The 20,432-nt window shown below is 38.9% G+C and overlaps 2 protein-coding genes across 2 annotated transcripts; one reads left to right on the plus strand and one right to left on the minus strand.

Annotated features, from left to right (window-relative positions):
- Positions 1-2,742: 2,742 nt before the first annotated feature.
- Positions 2,743-15,172, plus strand: PCYB_141600 (hypothetical protein; the record flags this gene model as incomplete). The annotated part of the gene is made up of 3 exons (XM_004224631.1): positions 2,743-6,623; positions 6,660-11,437; positions 11,489-15,172. The coding sequence occupies exons 2-3, from the start codon at positions 9,449-9,451 to the stop codon at positions 15,170-15,172; spliced, it is 5,673 nt and encodes a 1,890-aa protein (XP_004224679.1). The 5' UTR covers positions 2,743-6,623; positions 6,660-9,448.
- Positions 15,173-16,227: 1,055 nt separating this feature from the next.
- PCYB_141610 (vacuolar ATP synthase subunit h) lies at positions 16,228-18,169 on the minus strand (the record flags this gene model as incomplete). The annotated part of the gene is made up of 4 exons (XM_004224632.1): positions 18,107-18,169; positions 17,311-17,787; positions 16,896-17,047; positions 16,228-16,639 (listed from the first exon to the last, which is right to left on the minus strand). Exons 3-4 carry the CDS (start codon positions 17,045-17,047, stop codon positions 16,228-16,230), a joined length of 564 nt encoding a protein of 187 aa, XP_004224680.1. The 5' UTR covers positions 17,311-17,787; positions 18,107-18,169.
- Between the last annotated feature and the right edge of the window lie 2,263 nt (positions 18,170-20,432).

Raw genomic sequence — 20,432 nt, forward strand, 5'->3', positions numbered from 1 at the left:
GTTGGGGGTGAGAGAAAAAAAAAAAAAAAAAATCAAAAGTTCATCCATTAAATGATTGCAAACAATTACATAAACTCATATATGCATACGTATACGTACGTGTACACCCATTTACATACATCCGTATGTGTTAACTTATCATGCTATAATTTCTGTGGCGGAACGCAAAAGGTCACAAATGTTAACTCATTTAAAAGAATACTACAAAATAAAATGCTTTCAAAAAATTTTAAGTACAATTTCGCAGTGACATAAATTTCATTTAAAAAGGAATGTTGCTATTCTTTTTTTTTTTTTTTTTTTTTTTATCATTTAAACAATAATTGAACGTTTCACCTATTAGCGTTTTTATTTTACTTTATTTTATTTTATAATTTTTTTTTAATTCGTCATGCGCACATACTCAATTGTGCATACTAGCATACATATTATGCATATATGTACATTTTGCGCATAAAAGAAATTACCGCCAAAACACTTGTTTAACACTTACGGTACTTAATGGGGTGGAACATTTTTAATAACACAAAACTGAATTATTTTTCCTCAAAGTGCCATGTGTGGGAGGTATTTATTTCACACTTTGGGGGTTCTCAATTTTTTTTTCTTTTTCAGTCATTACTATGGCAATGTAGCGTATATACGCCTGCCCTCGAATTTTTCTATTTTACCTAAAATGTGATTTTGTCTATACCTAGGTGTCACTGAGAAAAGAAAGAGCGCGTGGACTGGGAAGAATGCCCACTTATCTACACAAAAGGGCAAAATGCCGAATGGGAAATGCCAAATGGGAAATGCCAAATGTGCAATGGGGTCAACTTGTTGCACTAACTAGTAAAAGCCAATTAACTATCTAGACACCCAACTGACAAAATGGGCGCTATTTCCCCCCCACAATTTTTCCCGCCCACATTGGCTGCAAATCGTACCCCAAAGGTGCATATAGTTCGAAAAAGGAAAAAATATATGTACATAGACAGCGGAGGAGAAAATTTTTTTTTTTGGAAAATTTCAGCACCTTAAAACGTGGCTCCTACGCGGCAAAAAAAAAAAAAGGGTGCCACTTTAGGGGGTACCCAACAGCTAATCAATGCACTCGCATATAGGTGAATATTTTTTCCCCATTTTTGCCCCTATTTATGCACTTACCCTTTGTTCCACGCAAGTACACATGCACAGCGCGCGCCTTCGCCGCATGACGCGGAAACTTTCAGGGGAACTCGACAAATGTGCAGTCACGTATGACAATCTGAAATAGGCATCCTCTCAAAGTGCACACTCACAAAGGCATGTTCTCGAAATGGTGCAACGTCAGTTTATCTTATTTTCAACGAACAGGATACTTTTTAACCATTTGCGGTACAGTGAATTCAGCACATTTCCACATTTTTTATTTTCCCCTTTTCCCGCTTGTACCATACTGGAAAGGCGTTTAACAAATAGGAGTAACGACATTTAATGAAGCGAGCTGGGGGACATTGTGATAGCTGGAGTTATACATTGTCTTTGTGTTAACTAACAGTAGGTATGCTTAGGGGGGTTAAAATGGTCGAATGGTTTTTCCATTTATTTATGTTTTTTTTTTTTCCTGCATAACGCTTGATAAGTGGACGTTTTACAGGTAGCTAGTTCCAATTTTTTTTTTTTTTTTGTGGATATTTTATAAACCTCCCATTAAATTGTACAAAATATAGATAGTCCTCGTTACAAAAAGTTATTTGTGTGCACTCCACATAATCTTAGCAAATTTTTTTTTTGCATATTTTGCAAATTATGTACACTCGACACAGGACTCGATAACACGTTTAGCACTTCGATCTCTGTCAGTTAATATCGGGAGTTTTCTACATTTCGGGAAGTAAAGCAAAGATGTTTGAATGAATAAACAATTCACAGTTCATGAAAGAAACGCTTGTCCTCTTTATTTTTACCCGAACAATTTGTTGACATTCAGTTTATTTTTTTTTTTTTACTTTTTCATTCTCCTATTTTTTTTTTTTTTTTTCATTCCTTACACTTTTTGTTATCAAGCCTTTGTTCGTTAATGTGCCTTTCTCGTAGTTATCCATCCTACAGTTAGTGCACAAATTGGTGCCGATTCAATTGTAACCCGACTATGTAGGGGGAAAGGGGTGGACTCACAAAATAAATGAGACACGCCCCCTTTTTGTACTTCACCAAAATAGCTACACATGTGTATACGCACATTTGTGGGCACATTTATGGGTACACTTATGGGTACACTTATGGGTACACTTATGGGCACACTTATGGGCACACTTATGGGCACACTTATTGGCACACTCATGGGCACACTTATGGGCACACTTCTATAATTATACAGAGTACCAAATCCGTCAGGGTTATGTACCCCCCGGTGTGCACATGCCCAAATGTGTAAGCTTAAACTGGTAGTTCCAAACACGCACAGATGTGGAGAAAGCTCTCCTGTGAGTTCTCCCCGCTCCACCTCATCAAATGTGTCCCACGTTTAATCCAAAGAAATAGAAATAAGTAGACACATCCGAAATAGCAAAAACAGGAGTCTTTATTGGGGGGGAGGATTCACCAAAATGTGTATGTATTAGTGCTCCATCTTGGCAGCAAAATAATCCCCTTCCCCCCGTTTGTTTACACATATCTCCTATTAAGCATAGTTTAACGGCCCCCCAGAAATATGAAGTTAATGTGCCTTCGATTTACCCCTTGTATCTTCCATGTCGACAAAACAGCGTCAAAAAAATGATAAGAAAGCTACTTAGCACATTCGTCATTACGGTCATAGTCAGATGCACTAATTTGTCCTCTCAAAATGATCCAAAGGAAGTGCAAACCCTGTTGGACAGGAATTCATTCAGGATAGACATCGAAAATAGGGAGGAGTGCTCCCTTATATATGACACAATGAAGATGCATTTCAGGCACGTCTACTTAGTTCAGTGTGGGAGGCATGCCAAAAGTGTACAACTAAATTTGGGGGGAGAGTCAAAAAAGAGGGGTGCACATCAGAGCGGAGATGCGATTAAAAAAGGTGGAGCACAAAAAAGCGAAGAAACAAACCAGCAGTGCAGTCCGGGGAGAAAAAATCAAGTTGCCTTCTTCAATGAACGGGGGAAAAAAATAACCAGAGATAACATAATCCTCAAGCGTGCAAATAACAGAAAAGTAATTTACAAGGTTTGCCAAATGGAGGACCCCTCCCAATGCACCATCATTTATGTCATCATTTCGTTCAAGTTTGATGTAATGGACCTGCGAGAGTTGCTCCTTAGTAATTTTACTACAGACGAAAAGGAAGGAGCCAAATTAAACATGCTGTACCCAGACAATGTGAGAGTGGGGAATAGAAATAAATACCTCCTTCAGCACTTCCTCCTCGATAGCAAAAAAATAACCCAGTTTTACGAAATTAGCGTTAACGTGACGAATGACGGTCATCCATTGTATCTGTACGCTTCATCCCACGCGTCCAACTTTGTCTACCTTGATAGAAATTTACGCAATCTGTTGAAAGAGGAAAACTACCAATACGAAACCTACTTCTATAAATTTAGATGTGCGGATAACTTCCAACTATTTGCGGCGACTAGCGACACCAACAAGGCGAACTTGTTCGTGTATAGAATAGGCATTACGTGCAGAGGAGCTAGAGAAGGTAGCGAAGTTAACGAAATTAGCGGCGGTGGCAGAAGCGACTTCAGTTCCCTCTTCGATGTAAGCGTTGCGGATCCCACGTTTATTATGCCTCCATTTCGTATGGACGAGTTCAAGTATGATGTGTTCACCCCTGGTAACAACTTCTGGCTTCGCATTAACTCCCCAAATGTGTGTCACCCCCCGAGTAATATCTCCCTAAATGACAAAAGAGTGATCACTGAGTACAACCTGGTAACGTTAAATGAGAACATGGACGAACTGTTCTATGACGACTGCATAGAGGAATGGAAACTCCTGCAGAAAAGCAGTCCTGTTCGGCAGGATGAAAACTGCTTGGACGTAAAAAAGAGACAAGATTATTTAATCTTCGGAAATGTGCACGACGAGGACGCATCCAACTACCCAAAGGAGTGCAAAACTGACCTGTTTGGAGAAAGGATACACCTGGAAAGCTCTTCCTGGAAAAATATCTTCTCATCAAAGAGGAAAATAAAACTTCGCAACCATCAAGAAATAAACAAAGTTATATTCCCCACGAAAAGGGTCTTCATACTAAAGTATACGAGCGAACCGCAGAAGAAACACACCAATGTTGGAGCTAACACGATGAGCGACAAAACGAAGGTTCTATACTACTTTTTTTACATACATAAAATCCCAACCAATATTATAGCCAACAGTTTCGAATTTATAGCCTTCTTAAAAAATGCAAAATGTACCCCAAACAATATTTGCCACCTGGAAAATGATAGACAACCATCCTACATCCAAGTTGTATTTAAAAAAAAAAAAAATAAATATTTGAATTACTTAAGCACAAACCTGCTACTAACCCAGAAAAATGCAAACTGGAGTCACTACTTTGACAAAAGGGACAATCTCAAATTACTCATAAATAATGAAAATATATCCGACCATACTAAGTACTCAATAAACGAAATAGGGAAAAAGGAGGAAAGAATTAACATAAAAATAGTCGACCAAAATAATAACATTCTTTACAACAACGATTTGATTATTATAAGGAAAAATGTATTTTATAAATTTGCCTTACAATTACTTTCTTACTTTTCCTATGCGTATATTATTTTATGTTTCTGTCTGCACACAGCAACAGTTTTAACAACTATTCAATTTGTACAAGTATTGACACTTTTGAATATAAAGTATGATTCCTTTCCCCCTTTGTATAATTACTTCCTAAAAAAATTGCATCCACTTTCTTTCATTTCGCACTTCTTCGATGTTAAGGTGTACAGGAAGAGAGTGGCCAATCAGTTTGCATCTAATGAGAAACTGCTTAGGTGGAACTCAGCTACAGGTGCGCATACCACAAATGGAGATCATAACTCGGGGGGTGACCACAGCACAAAGGAAAACCATTTTGTGGATTCTCAAAAGAGGAATTACTATGGGGGGAAATTGTCTCACGAAAGAGATAATGATAGGGGGCACCTCCACGGGAACGCAAACAAGATGACGGAGAGCAGCATCAAAGGTGACAACCTCCAAAAGGATAACCATTACGACATGGGAAAAGAAATCCTAATGAATGAGACACCCTCGGAGGAACTTCCTCTCCACAGTAAAAGCGAAAAAGATGCAGTTGCAATAAAAAAAAAATACCTTAAAAAGGAGCCAATGACTAACCAACGCAATCAGAAATGGGAAGATGAAATTATGCTTCTGCATACCTTAGTTAGCACCCTTTTGAACATCATCATCATTCTTCTTTTGTTGATATTCCTCCATTTTGTATATACTAAATATATAAAAAGGAAAGTAATAGCAGAAATGACTCCTATGCCATTTTTCTCTCTTCGTAATTTTACCCCCCTCATATATGACCTATTTTTATTCCCTGTCATTTTTATCACATCTAATATTGTACTTCATGACAATGGTTATCACGTGAGGGTTTATTTTCTCCACATAGACATTTGTGTGCTTAAATTTGTGAGCATAGTGTTGCTCTTTTGTTATGTCTTGTCATATGTCCTCTTTTCTTTGCATGTTGTCCTATCTGTGAAGAGGAGCAGTACGTATAGTTGTTATTTGCAAAGGTTCATTCCGCTCTCTATCAGCAGAATTCGTGGTATAGTAACAAAGCCACTCCCCTTTCAATTTCTTTTTAATGGCCTCACTGAGATTTATCTACCATCACGCCTTACACCGCTTAGGAGTACAGCACGGGGGAAATCACACCCCGGTTATGCTCTTACAAACCAGCATGTGAAGGGAATAAGACAAATGCACAAAGAAGAAGTACACCCATTTTTCTTTTCTCTATCCTCCCGTGGGGCAAGCAAAGCCAAAAGTTACCTCACGAAGAATGCCTCTTTGAAGCGAATTATTCGCAATTACGTAGACAGATGGAGGGGGAAAGATAAACGAATCGGTTTGTCCAATCACCAACCTTTGCTACAAGACATAGCATTATCAGTGCCAATCGGAAGGGATACCCCAAAAAAAGGGTCGAGGAAACACATTTCTAGTAAAAGGCATTTTCCCGAGAAAGGAAAATCGCCAGGTGGTATCACCACACCGAGTGACGATCAAAAAGGTGATGCCTATGATGATAATAACGATGGTGATCGTGGTGATAGCTCCCCCGAGAGGGACACCAGGAATAACCCCCTTCAGCAAAGAAACCTAGCTAAAGTTCTTAAGAACGCATTTTGCATACTCGATCGGCACATTAGCGAGCATCAATTGGGAGACCCCCCATTTGACAGTGACAGTTCCTACCCAGCTAGCGAAAAATACCAAGCGCAGTTTTCAGCACTGAGAAAAAATGAACCCCTTAGTAAGGATATTAATAAATGCATTTGTAAATTTCTTCGGGTGAAAAATCACGAACATGGTGTGGACCATCAAATCGGAGAATCTACACAAATTAAGATTCATCATAAGGGGGAAGATAAAAAATGCAACCAGGGGAACTTAACAGAGAATTTCCCAACCGGGTGCTTAACAGAGTGCTTAACCGGGTGCTTAACCGGGTGCTTAACCGAGTGCATTAGAAGATTGCACCATTTTAACGCACTCTCTAATCGATGCAAATATAAAATATCGTATGCTGAAGCGGTGAAACAGGACGCATGGAGGAACAAGCTTCTCCGCGTGACGATCAGCCGGACATCCCTAAACCGTAGCATCCACATCAGCAACGGTGCCAGTGAGAGGGATCCCAATTTGCATTTGCTAACCCACCAGGAGGATACACACATTGGCTACCTCTACGACAAAGTATCCCTTTTTAAGAAAACCTTCTTCGTCAAAAAGGCTGTGAAACTTAAACATGTATATTTTCTACTCTCTCAGAAAAGAGAAATACAACTTTTTGTAAATAACGAGCAAGTTTGTGATGACGCTCTGGGGATTTACTCACTTCTTACAAATAATTGGTCCCACGAAAATGCTTCTCATTTCCTCTGCGTACGATTAATAACTGCCATCTTCGTAGCAACTGTGAATTTTTTAATTCGGAATGATGTCCGTTTCGCCCTCTTTTCATTATCTCTCTTTTTCTTCTCCCTATTTGTATACAATTTTTCTTCAATTTTGAAGCGATGGGGAACAGCGGAATTGTGGGAACCATTTGTGGAGCACGAGAAAGGGGAGACATGTGAAGACAAAAAGAAAGCCTCTGAATCTTTCACCCATGGTGGAAAATTGTCTAGTGGGAAGCTTCACCTAAGAATGGACAACGATGATGAGAAGGATGATCAGAACGATGTTGATAATACCAAACGTGATTTGTCACCTTTCAAATCCACCCAACAGGGCAGATACAATGAATGGCTGAAGAAAGATATGTTAACTTACGAAACGAGATATCCTGAATTAGTGCTAAGTACGTATTTTTTTTCTTTTCCTTTCCAATATGTTCCCTCGAAAAGGGGAGTACTCAGAATTGTTCAGCCTCCTCTTGTCCCTATTAACCACTTCTCTTTGTGTAAACCCCCGGAAAGTAAAAAATGCTTTCCACAAAATAATAGCACATGCTAAATATTGTGTAGCGGTGAAATGGCACTCTGCTTATCTTAAAATATATGTAATGTACTTCCTCTATGTTGTAGAACAATCGTGTGATTACTTCATACGATGGATAGCTACCATTCATTGTAAGAATAAAAATTGTGACTTATCAACAGAAAGGAGTACCACAAGGAAGACAAGGTACGCAAATCTGTGTTCATATTTTCGGGACAAAATTCTCCCTAACTGCAATGGAGTGACTTTTAAAAATCTGAGAGTAGACAAAATAGAAATTCATCATCAAGAAAAAGACATTGATTATAAATATGAAACGTTAACGTTAGACGATAATTGCAAAAGCGTTTTTAATTCTGAGTTGCGAAAAAATTTATACGTCATTGGCAAAATGGACCTCACTAAATTCCACAAGGAGGGACTATCCAATGTATCCATCTATATGCATAATGACGCGAAGAAAAATCGAAACTATTATATATGCACCATCGAAGTAGTGGATGAGAAAAATAGTCATTCCAGAAAATCCCTATCGTTGTACATAAAAAGGAAAGATACCAAGAGGAAGAAAATCCTCCTACACAGCAGCATAAAGGGCGACCTTCTTTGGAGTAGCAAAATTACGCGGGAGAGGAAGCCCTCCTTGGACTTCATTCCAACGTATGGCAAATTACCAAGCGAGGGGGGGCCTCCCAATGGGGGGAATACAGACATTGCGACCAATAAGGAAACTAAATTTCACATCGCTAACACGGCTAGCACCGCGAAACCCAACTTTGGGCGCCAAACAGGCGAGCGCATTAAAGCCGACAAATACTCCTACACAGAGCTGGGCAAAGATGGACTAACCATCAGAAGCCTCTTCATTAAGCCAAACAGGACGTACAAAATACAACCCGTGTTTAAGGAAAAGCACCTGAAATGTGAGCACTCAGGATGTGGGAAAAAATCAAAGTCTCCAAATTTGAGCCTCAATAATTTTGCACGGTTCGCGAATTCCTACCCACGAGATTGCTTTGATAGGGAAACATTTCCTAAATGTCACAAAAATGGGAATTCCCATATTGGTTGCGCGAAGTGGGAGGAATTATCAAACGAAGAGGATGGCTATGCTTCTAGTGATTCCCAACCAAGTGGTGAAGATACACACAGAAAGGGGAACAGCATGGTAAACCTTACCAGAGCTCCATACATACGCTCGCGAATCAAAGGAAGAAAATATAAGGCGGATGAAAGCTTCCGACAATTTCGCGTCACATGTGAGGACATAGGAACACTAATCGTGTCGCACGACATCAATTACGTAGACACATTTGAGGACATAAAAGTGGAGAATGAATATGGAGAATCGTTTTGTCTAAATTCGATTCGGAATTGCATTACTTTCATAAAAAAAAAATTGTTATTTTGAGTCACCCCTGTTTTTATAAAAATGAAACATATTACGTTTATCTGAGAGATGGTCAAAAGTGCCTTTCCTATTACTTAACCGAAGGAATTCACGTGCAGAGTTCCCCCAGTGGAGAAATCATTTTAAGCTCGTTTAGGCAAAATAATAAAATGAACTATTCCCAAACCAGAAATGACCCAACAAACACAGACATAACGGATGGAGAAGAGGAAAATTCCGTCTACAGAAGTAGAACACTCCTTGGCGATCACATCGATATGTACAAAATAAGTGACCATAAAAAAAAAAAAATTTTTTTTTGTTAAGGTGAATAAAAAGAGTACCACTTTCTACGCGCAGAGTTATGTCAGAAGAAAATGTAAAAATGCACTCGACTTTGCATTTATGAAACAATTTTTCTGTAGGGGGTATCATCACCTCCAAGAACAGCAACCGATAGATGATTTCCTCGAGGAAATTAATCAGGCAGATTTTGTCCCCATTCAGCTGTTATACAAGCTGAAGACAAGCAGCGATGTTGCTGCTGCCAAAAAATTGCAGAATTACTTTATTGAGTGCTTAAATGAGTCTCCAATTTTGTGCAAAGGGGATGACAAAAATGGAGGTGTGGCTGATGTGGCTGATGTGGCTGATGTGGCTGATGTGGCTGATGTGGCTGATGTTGCTGATGTGGCTGATGTTGCTGATGTGGCTGATGTTGCTGATGTGGCTGATGTTGCTGATGTTGCTGATGTTGCTGATGTTGATGATGTGGCTTACGAACTGTTGACCACATCCGAGGGGGGGGTCACAAGGAGGGAGAAAAAAACATATTGGGGAAGTTCAATTGAGAAATGTTTCGAGAAAAATAAAAACTGGCTTTCCTTTTGGAGAAGATCCCCCCTTTTCAGCGGCACACGAGGTAGTACCACTGCAAGTGGCGTGAGCAGTCCCTCAAACCATCTCACAAATGGGACACTCCAAAATGGGCAGCCTAAAAAAGACGAGGGAACAATACATACACAATATAGACACACACACCAAAACGAAAATCACAGCTGGAAGGAAAACCTCCTACACATGTGCAAAAAACATCTCATCCGAAGAAAAAAAAAGAAAGGAGAAATACTTTACAGATATGCCGCAAACTATAAAGATCTTATAAAGACATATGTTACACACATTAAAATTTATGAAAGTAAATACAATTATGTGAAGCATAATAAAGGCAACATAAAAGTGCTATCGAATATTCTACTGGAGTTACTAAGCTTTCCTTACGTACTAGACGTTTTTCAAAGGTACAACATTGTAGACAAAAGGGAAGGGGAAAACTCTCACCATTACGGAAACAACATGAGCTTTAATATTTACAGTGTGTATGAAAAGTGCTCATTAAATAAGAAACACACAGTTTGCAAAATTGTCAACTATTTGGAGGAACTCGCAGCGTATAAAATAATGTACATTATTACCTTCTACAAGGACAAGCTGAACTATCTGCAGCTGTTGGACAAGATGAGCGTTGACGAGAGCGTTTGCGAGCTTCAGAGAAACGTCGATTGGATGTTTTACCACAGGTTTAGCTTCTCCAGGAGGGGGATGGGAAAGACGCGGGCTTGGCACGGCCGCCCCGCGAGCAGTACCGCCACAAGCAGCAGCCACGACAGTAGTAGCGACCGAAACAGCAGCCGCTGCCGCTGCCGAGCGACAAACGATAAGCCGACGCAGGGGAAGAGGAACACCCTCGGAGACCCACCAAATCAAAGGACTCACGAAAAGACACTCCACGAAGTCATATTAGAAAGGTACATCAAACGGAGAAAATCCTTTGCTAACAAATTTTACGAAATAAAAAAAAGCATACGCGAAATTGCAAAAAAATATAGTCAGGAGGAACAAGGGACAAAGAAAATCCTTTTTTATTTCCCATTTTTTATTCACAAAAAAGAAATAATAAAAATGAAAAAAAATGTAGAACAACAAATATACGAATGGAATGCTTGTCTCACGAATTTTTTTTCCAATTTTTTAAATCATTCTTTAACGAAGACTCACATATGCCATTATAACTTGCGCATATTAAATAAACACATCGTGAATAGCATAAAACATTCCATGTTTGGCAAGCATAAGAATGCTAAGCTTCATTCCCCAACTTTTAATTTTGTGCATGTTGTTATTTCCTTTTCATTTCTTAACCCACAAAAGGCCCCTTTACTTTCTCCCACATTTTTCTACATGAAATATTCACCATCTGAACCAATTTTTGTTCTCTGCAATCAGGATGATATTGGCAGCTTGTTAGGGGAGGACGGTGGAAGGGTTCGCCGGGAGCGAGGAGACTCTCCAAAGTGGGAAGAATTATCATATGAGGGGAGTTCACCAGGGGGAGAAAACACATCGGAGGGGACAAGCTCATTGGGGAGATTCAACTCACTAGAGGAACACGAATTAAGGGGGATGGAAAGCCAAGACGGTGAGCGAAAAAAGACACGCCGCGAAAAAAGCAAACGGCGCAATGCCCCGCGCGCGAAAAAAAATGCACTACTCGAAGAAACAAACATATGTCGCGAAAAAGAAAAACGAAAAAAGAATATATTACTTCCATGCTATCTAGAAATTGTGAATGACCATCTCCTTATATACCTTTTTGATAACTATGATAATAAGCTATGTTGGAGGATCGAGCGGGGGAATTACTCCCTGGAGACACGGGAAATGACAGATAGGGAGGGAGAACAGGAAGCAAAATATGCAACGGGGGAGAGGATGAGAAGGGGAAAATGTACAAGAAGAATCAATAGAGAAACCGTTCCGCAAACATCACATCCATCTGATGAGGGACACTCAAACTGCGGCACGTCAGATAACGAGCAAAGCGAAGTTGTATATACAGTCATTAGTACCGACGAAAATGACGACTCGCCAATTCCATCGCTTATCAAGAAGGGAAAAAAAACTCTGCCAAAGTACACACGATTAGAACAGAAAAATAAGAGCAGTCAAATGAGGGGGAACTACCTAACAGATGAAAAAAACTGCTTTGTAAAATGTGTGCGTCTGTTCTCGAACTGCTTCAGTAACTTAAAAGACAGTTTGGGGAAAAACCTTTGCCTCTTCTTTGCATGTTACGAGGGGGAGGAGAACAGACTGCGCAATGGTAATTCGGATTACATCAAGCTGATAGTAAAAATTAACCCGGCCGCCATCCCGCAGCTAAGCAGCGCCCTAACTATAAATGACCATGCGTGGGGGAAACTAACGGAAAGGAATAAGCTTCTAATACGCGAAAGGGTTGAAGAGGTTTGTCTGGACGTCGCGGAAGTGTTTCCACGAGGGGAAGGGGGCCCACCCGAAATGGACCCCAATTTAGCCCGATCAGACGATATGCTCACGAGTACTACAAAGGATGAACAGGGCTACTCCAAGTCCCCAAGTGAACGCATCAAAGTGGAGGAATTTACCCATCCTGAAGGAGTTCACTCCCAAGATGGGACGCTAAACGGAGAGACCCCCTTGAGCAGTACACACGTAAGCGAAAAAGAGTTTGCGCACGCGGAATGGCACGAAATACATCTATTTACATTCAGCTTCTACAAAAATAAATTATCAGAGCTGATAACAAATTATACAAAGTCGATCGGAGTGAAAGAAAGCAATTCGCGTGAGAATCACGCAAACGCATACCACGACGTACGTTCAGACAGAATCGAAAAGAGAAACTCAATAAATGAGGCTTGGAGGTATGACCAAGTAAGCGAAGAAGCGGAAAAAGAATATGACGGAAGGAAAGAAGAGCAAAGGAACATTTCTTACCTCCTAAACGGCATAGAAAGAATTAGAAACACAACATTTATAAAAAAAAAATTTATGGAAGATTCATCAAAAAGTACACACAAAGAATTAATATTTTACGACAAAAATCAACAGCTATTTTGTAAATACGTAGGAGATATGAAAAATAAATTTTACAATGGACATGGTAAATTATATGACAAATTTAACAGCTTAATTTATGATGGGCAATGGCTGAATGCACAAAAACACGGAAAGGGCAAATTACTATTCAAGCATTTTAACATTTGGTACTTGTATGAAGGACAATTCTCAAATGATGAAATTGTAGACAAGGGAATAATCTCCCTCATCGATAAGGAATATGTAAAGAGGATACAGTCCGATAAAATTAATAAACTGTGCCCCCTACTCATTAAAGTAAATTTCGGAAAATATAAATGGCATAAAACTATTAAAGGGGAGATGGAACAAAACCCACATTTTGAAAAAGAACTCATCAAAGAGATAGAAAAAACGGTTATGGAAAATTATAGCCCTAATAATAATGTAGATTTCTGGCCAAAAGAAATTACAGATATTTACTTCCCTTACTTGAAGAAATGGAACATCTACTCCTTCTACTGCTCATGCAACATAGAAAATATCAAAGACAAAAAGGAAATCTTCGAGTCCAATGAAAACAATTTTAAAAATTTAATTGGATATCCTTCCTTCGAGCTTCGCAATGGCAGGAACGATCTCTACTCGAAGGAGCGGCGAGGAGACGACGATGAGCACGCAAGCAACGAGGAGACCCCAGGGGAAGATTATCCCAAGCAGCCCTGTGGAGAGGCTGAACCAAGATGCGATTCCCCCAAGCAGCCCTGTAGAGAGGCTGAACTAAGATGCGATTCCCCCAAGCAGCCCTGTAGAGAGACTGAACCAAGATGCGATTCTCCCAAGCAGCCAGTTCCAAATCGTCTCTCGCAGGAACACATTGTGTACAAGCGAGACAAGACAAACGTCCTGCACGAGGAATTTTTCGAGTACATGAAAAAAAAAAACGAGCAGAAGTTGTACTATCCCCTACTGAGCAAAACGGTTGGGTTGGCCAAAATCATCTACGCAGACAAGAGTGAGTACATCGGGCCAATCAATAGCAGGGGGCAGCCAAACACCAACGAGCAATTCCCTCAGGCCATTTTTAACAACGACGATTTCTTTTACGAAGGAGAAATGAAAAATTTTCTGCCGCACGGATATGGTATATTCAAAAATAAAAAGGATGGGAGAAATACCTACTTGGGATTTTGGAAAAATGGGTACAGAGAAGGAAATGGGAGTCTTAATTTGAGAAACAAAAAATATATAGTTCAGGCAAACTTTACAAAAGATAAGCTGCATAGCAACGTTAACATATTCATAAGGGATGAAAAGATATGCAAAATGTACATATCAAGTGTAAGTACAAATAGCCAGAAAATAAAAATATTTTTCCGAAATGGCTACATTTTTTATGGCCACTTTTCAGAAAATTATCAGCGAAATGGGATAGGCATCCTCATAGACAGTAACAACAAAATTTTATATCATGGGTATTACAAAAATGACGTGATCGATAAATTCTGCTACATCCTACGACATAAGGATAACACTATATATTGTGGGAACCTCTATCAAGGAATGAAAAAAGGGTTTGGGAAATTATATTACGAAGAAACACTACACTTCGATGACGAAAATGAATTCAATTTAAGTTTATCTAATGCCAAAATTTTAGCAAGAAAATTGGAGTCATACGATGGTATTGATATCAATTCAGATATCCCCTTAAATTTTGCTCTCGATTCTAACCATGTTATTTATGTTGGCTATTGGGATGAAAATAATTTTTCTCATTTCGGCTCATGTAATTTAAGGAATGGCATTTATAAAGGGGACATAAAAGATTCCAAAAAAGATGGCTTAGGAATATACATATACAAAAATAAAAAATCTTATAAAAATAAAAATAGATATGTTTTGTCCTATTTTAAGAAAGACAAAATTAGCAGCATGGGGAAATACTACAGTGAATATGACAAACTGAAAGTACACTCTTTTCACAAAGAACAAATTAAACGCAAAAAATCAGCTTACGACAAATGCTGCACTAAGGGAAAAATCAAATATGATGTCTTAAAAACTGACAAACTGTACATAAATCAGGAGATCGACTATTATATTACCGTTCCTCTTGCAGACACGCTGTCAGTTATTATGGACGAGGTTTTGGATAAATCCACCAGCTTTGTCCATTACTTGTATCGCCCCTTTCGATTCGATTTGAATTATTTCTTGAAGAAGTGACCCCCCGAGAGGATGACCACACGGCATAATATCTTCATGTCCTTTATACAGCCGAGCCACTTCTTCCCTTTTTTTTTTTTTTTTTGCTTTATTTTGTCTCCTCAATGTTATAAGCACGTCTTTGTCATATCCATCCCCATCGTGGGGAGCAGTTTGTTCTGCATCAGCTCAGTCCTCATCCGCACATTGGCAACTCCAAAAAATTGCTCTAAAGGCAAATATTCGCATTTTTTTTTTTAATGCACATCATAACTGCTACATAAGCACGTGTCTCCTTTTTTTTTTTTTTTTTGTCATTGTTATACTCCAGTTGGACATTAACACATCACATAAAAAAAAAAGAAACGTCGTTTTGGCTTCTCTTAAAAATACACGTTCGTGCACAGGTGAGTGTCCATATAGGTACACTACTCGTTACGCGCCCATTTCGTTAATTTTTTCAACTTTAAAATGACCCATTTGAATAGAATGGCAACAATGGTTACCAAGGTAGAGAATTCAAAATGGGCTGCAGCAAATGTGAGTTAAGGGGAAAATGGGGCTGACGCCCAAAAAGGGCATTCCAAACATGGGGGGGGAACTCAAAAATGGAAAAAATGCAAAAAATGGGGGAAATAAAATGAAGAATTCGCAAAGGAAGGCACGTAAAAATGGAACAAGCGATGTGGGAACATTTCACGTGCACCTCTAACTTCGTGTCCTTCATTTAATTCTTTTTCAGACGCGCCAATTAGCATTTTACATTGCGGGGAAAAAAATCGGCATATAACATGCTACTTTTAAAAAAATACATAAAAAAGGGGGAAAAATGTGTGTTAAAAAAAAAAAAAGGGGTAACTTCTTAAGGCTGGTTGGCTAGCTAGCTAGCTATCCACCTCGGGGGCAGAGAAAATTGCAAATTTTGCCTTCTACGGAAATACACGTGTGTACGCAAACATCCACGCGTATGCACAGGTCTACACTCCTGCGCATGTTCGCGCCCCTTGGCACACACTTGTACATTTCATTGCGGGCACCAATTTGTACGTTACTCCGCCCCCAATTCTACCCCTCCTTCACTTCGCATTCGATATGCTTTGCCAGTTGTTCAACATAATTTTCTGTGCACAAAGAAGAGCTTCCCTCACAATATCTCTGTCCTTCGTAGCAATTAAAATCATGACGTTTTCCTTTATTCTAAATTTCTGACAAATTTTCTTCCCATTCGGGTAAAGCCTTGCGAATTCGCCAATGTCAAAACAAGCCACTGCCACAGTCACTCCGTCTACTTCCTCCTTCAGTTCCATGGAATCACTCTTCTGTGCTATATTATGTGCATAGCTTTTTATTATATCTGCTAATTGTTGTATAGCTTTAAATTCATCTTTTTCGAACTGCATGACATTTTCGAGCCAAAATTTTTCCGTGTGCAAAACGGACCATTTTAGCTTTCCCTTTGAAAGTTCGTGGCAGTATCGTTCGAAGTTGCTGCAAAAAGGGGGAGACACCGGGGATGAGATACATAAATGGGGGTTCATATTTACAACAGTGACTTTGCTATTTTTGTGTCTAGACTGTGGCCCGCTTTGCACATGACGAAGGCCACTCAACTGGGTAAAAAATTTGCCTATCGCGGGCCATAGGTCTACCCCGTGTGCTCATAAATGTTCGCGCGCTTATGCTGATGCGCATTCCGCACAGACAAGCGCACACATGTGGAGCACAAACTGAGGGGACAACCCACCTGTAATTCTTCACGCGCTGGTCCAACTTGTGCAGAAGTTGAACTATAGTGTCATAAATGTCGTTATCTCTCCACTTATCATACTGTAGCACAGTCAAGGTTTGAATTATATTATTGTCGACAATAATTTCGAAGCAATCGTCCATGTGCATTATATTTTTAATAATGTTGAGTGAAACTCGCAATATCTTTTCCACTCGGCATTTTTTAAATAAATTAATTACAACAGAAATTATGTTATTTTTATATAATTTTTTAATAAAGTTATCCTTAAATGTAAGTAGCCAAACGCAGAAAACAGATTTGTATTGCTTATTGGCATTATTATTACTTAAGTCTAAATTTTTATTAATTATTGTCAGAAACTGCTCCAACTCGTATATATCCTTTCTGTAGTCATCTATTTTCAATATGTTTATATATATGTCCATTTTCCCTTCTTCTGATACGTTAAAATTTTTAAAATAAAGTCTTTAATCTCCGTCTCTGTGAAGTAATTATTATTACTGTTGTAGCAAAAGCTACCCGACAAAAGAAAAGAACTTTTGTCTGCTATGTACGTGTCATTATGCGTACACAATTTCATCAAGTACGAGTATACACTTTTGTCATTTAATATGCTTAAAATGTAGCTATAAGAACTTCCATCATTTCTTATAATTTCATAAAATATCGTTAATACGTACTGAATTAAATGAACATTAAAATCTGTTTGCAAACAATTGAACAATACTGTCACAACTGTGTTATTTTCCTTAAAATAATCGAACTTTTCTTTTTTGTTAAATGCGTGAAATTTTTTTAATAAGTCTACATCCTCTGCGGACAAAATGTTAATCTCTTCATATTTGTCGTAACATGGCATCTTATTTAAGATGGAATCGTGTAGTATCTGCACAGGTAGTGGGGGTGGTGGTGGAGCAAATGGCGAAGTGGGCTTATGCGCGTTGCACGGATGGGCGCATATGTCTCCCTGCAGAGTGTGCGGCCGAAATTCCTCGCCATGTTCATCGTTTTGTTCTTATCCGCGCTGCATCAGGAACTCTCGTGCGGATTGCATAGCCGCCGTAGGTCAGCTCATGTGAACGCTTCTACACATCGGTTTAGGTTCACATGTGGCTAAAGCAACAAGCACGCCCCTCCGTGCGTACACGCGGGGGACGGCGGTATACAACAGCGCTATGTTCATTCGCGTCGGCGCCGCTCCTTACCTGGCTCTTCTGCTCGGATTCCACAATTTTGGAAATAACGCTAATTCCACTATCATTTGCCATGGTTTTTATATTTAAAATATATCACTAAAAAAAAAGAAAAAAAACAAAACCTTAAAGACGAAAAGGAGGGGGAGATCAAATTATAACTTTGTAAAAATATCAAACTTCACATGTGCTATTTTTGAAATTTAAAACAAGGGGAAAAATTAAATTTCATAAAATTGCACAAACATTCATATTCTGTTTGCATAAACGAGGAAAGCCATGCATAAACGTAGGTAGGAATGTACGTATGTATGCACGTATGTATATGCAAACGCCCCTCTTCTGATTATCTCCCTTAATTACGGAGTTCCGCATTCGAAAAATAAAAGCAGAATTCACTATCTACCTCGTTGGGAAAAATAAAACAAAAAATAAAAAAATGTATGTACAGTGTCGCCGCTCATGTTCGTATGGCACTTAGCCGCGAACGCATCGTCATGCATATGTGCGCGGATGCGTAACTTACATGATGGCTGCGCATGCATACGTGAGTATGGGAACAAATATATACCTGAAAAGTGATGTATCCGCGCGTGAACAGTTTAGGCGTGTGAATTTTAGGCATGTGAATAGTTTAGGAATGTGAACAGATAGGCTTGTGAATGGCACAAACGCGCGAACAGGCATGCGTAGGCTAAACATACAAGCATTAGTCGACCTCGCAAGCAATATGACATTTGCGCAGGAATGCCAATCAGATATAGGTGTGTACCAACTAAATGACATGCGGCACAAGATAGCCTACGCGCATTACGCAATGAACTTTTTTATGCTTACACGTGTATGTAGTGTTGGATAAGAACACAAAAAGTACTAATAAAAATCCCCAAAGCCTCTTAACATTTTTTAAAAACGGGTTAATGCCTTTCGAGTGAAAGCGAACCAGTTCCTCGTAAAAAAATTCACTCGAGTGTAAAACCCCTTTCAGCCATTTTGCCATTTTGCCATTTTGCCATTTTGCCATTTTTCCATTTTACCATTTCACCGCTCCACTATTTTCCACCCCAACCTACGTGGGAGATACGTCATCGCAATGCTGTAACTGTAACGTATGCAAATTCTGTCTGAAATGCATGCACATTTATTTATGTCCGCAATCGCCATCCGGGGACATAAATCGATACCATTCATTTTATGTGAGCAAAAGTCGTGTGAGAATGTCACCGGAGGGAACAAAAAAAAATGTCAGGTGAAAACGAGTATAGCGAAGTAAAACCCAACAGGGAATCGAATCGACCGAACGCACATGCATATAATATACATTGTATACATATTGCGGGGAAATGTGTGTCTACGCAAAGCCGCTTAAACACTCAATTGTCGCATTTTTCTGTCACTCTGTGGAAGACCTTTTGGCAAACCAGTGTACACATCCCCTCCGGAACTTCAACGGGCGAACGTAGAGACCGTCAAAAAAGAAAAAAAGCAAAACAGCATAAGTAATCAAGTAAAATTTATTCACAACGGAATGGAAAAATTACATTCGTGAGAAAAACCTTTTTTATCAACCTTTTATCTTTTTAATTAAAAAAATTGTTTTTTAATTGTTAAAAAAAAAAAAAAATTAAAACAAAATAAAATGTACATATAACATAATATACAATTTGAGCAGGAAAAAAAAAAAACGAAAAGGTATAACCAAAAGCAAATTTTAAAAGCGGGTTAAATTTAATGTTCTCCTCGTTTCTTTTTTTCTTTAAAAATAACAAAAAAAAAAAAAAAAGGAAGGTATACATTTATAAGCACACAATGACTGATTTGTGAGCAAAATAATATGATACACAAATTACATAATCTCCAAAGCAGCGTCCTTTGGGGGAAAGGAGTGTTTTGCCTGGTTTGGTTACAGAAGTGACACACTCCATAACACGTACATACATGTGTGCACGCATGAACGTATTATATACGTAATAAGCACATACATACATGCGTCCATAAATTTAACACACATGTGTATACACTGTTCTGCTATCTCATCCACACATAGTTCATACTATTCTTGTTTTTTTCGCTGGCTACAACTTGGATGAAATACCTGTGGTGGTGGGGTAATAAAATTGGGGAGAATATGTATCAGCCGGAGTGAACAAAGGGGAGGGCGCGCACAATTTGGAAAAAAAAAGCAGGCATATAAAAATAATTCCACACACACACATATATATATATATATATATATATATATATATAACAAATTGTAAAAAAAAGGCACGTCATTGTGTAAATGAGGGAAGTTAACAATGTAAATGCTTAAAAAACGAGCAACCTATTTACATTTGTA

Source organism: Plasmodium cynomolgi, chromosome 14 (genome assembly GCF_000321355.1).
Source record: "Plasmodium cynomolgi strain B DNA, chromosome 14, whole genome shotgun sequence".
Taxonomy (NCBI): domain Eukaryota; phylum Apicomplexa; class Aconoidasida; order Haemosporida; family Plasmodiidae; genus Plasmodium; species Plasmodium cynomolgi.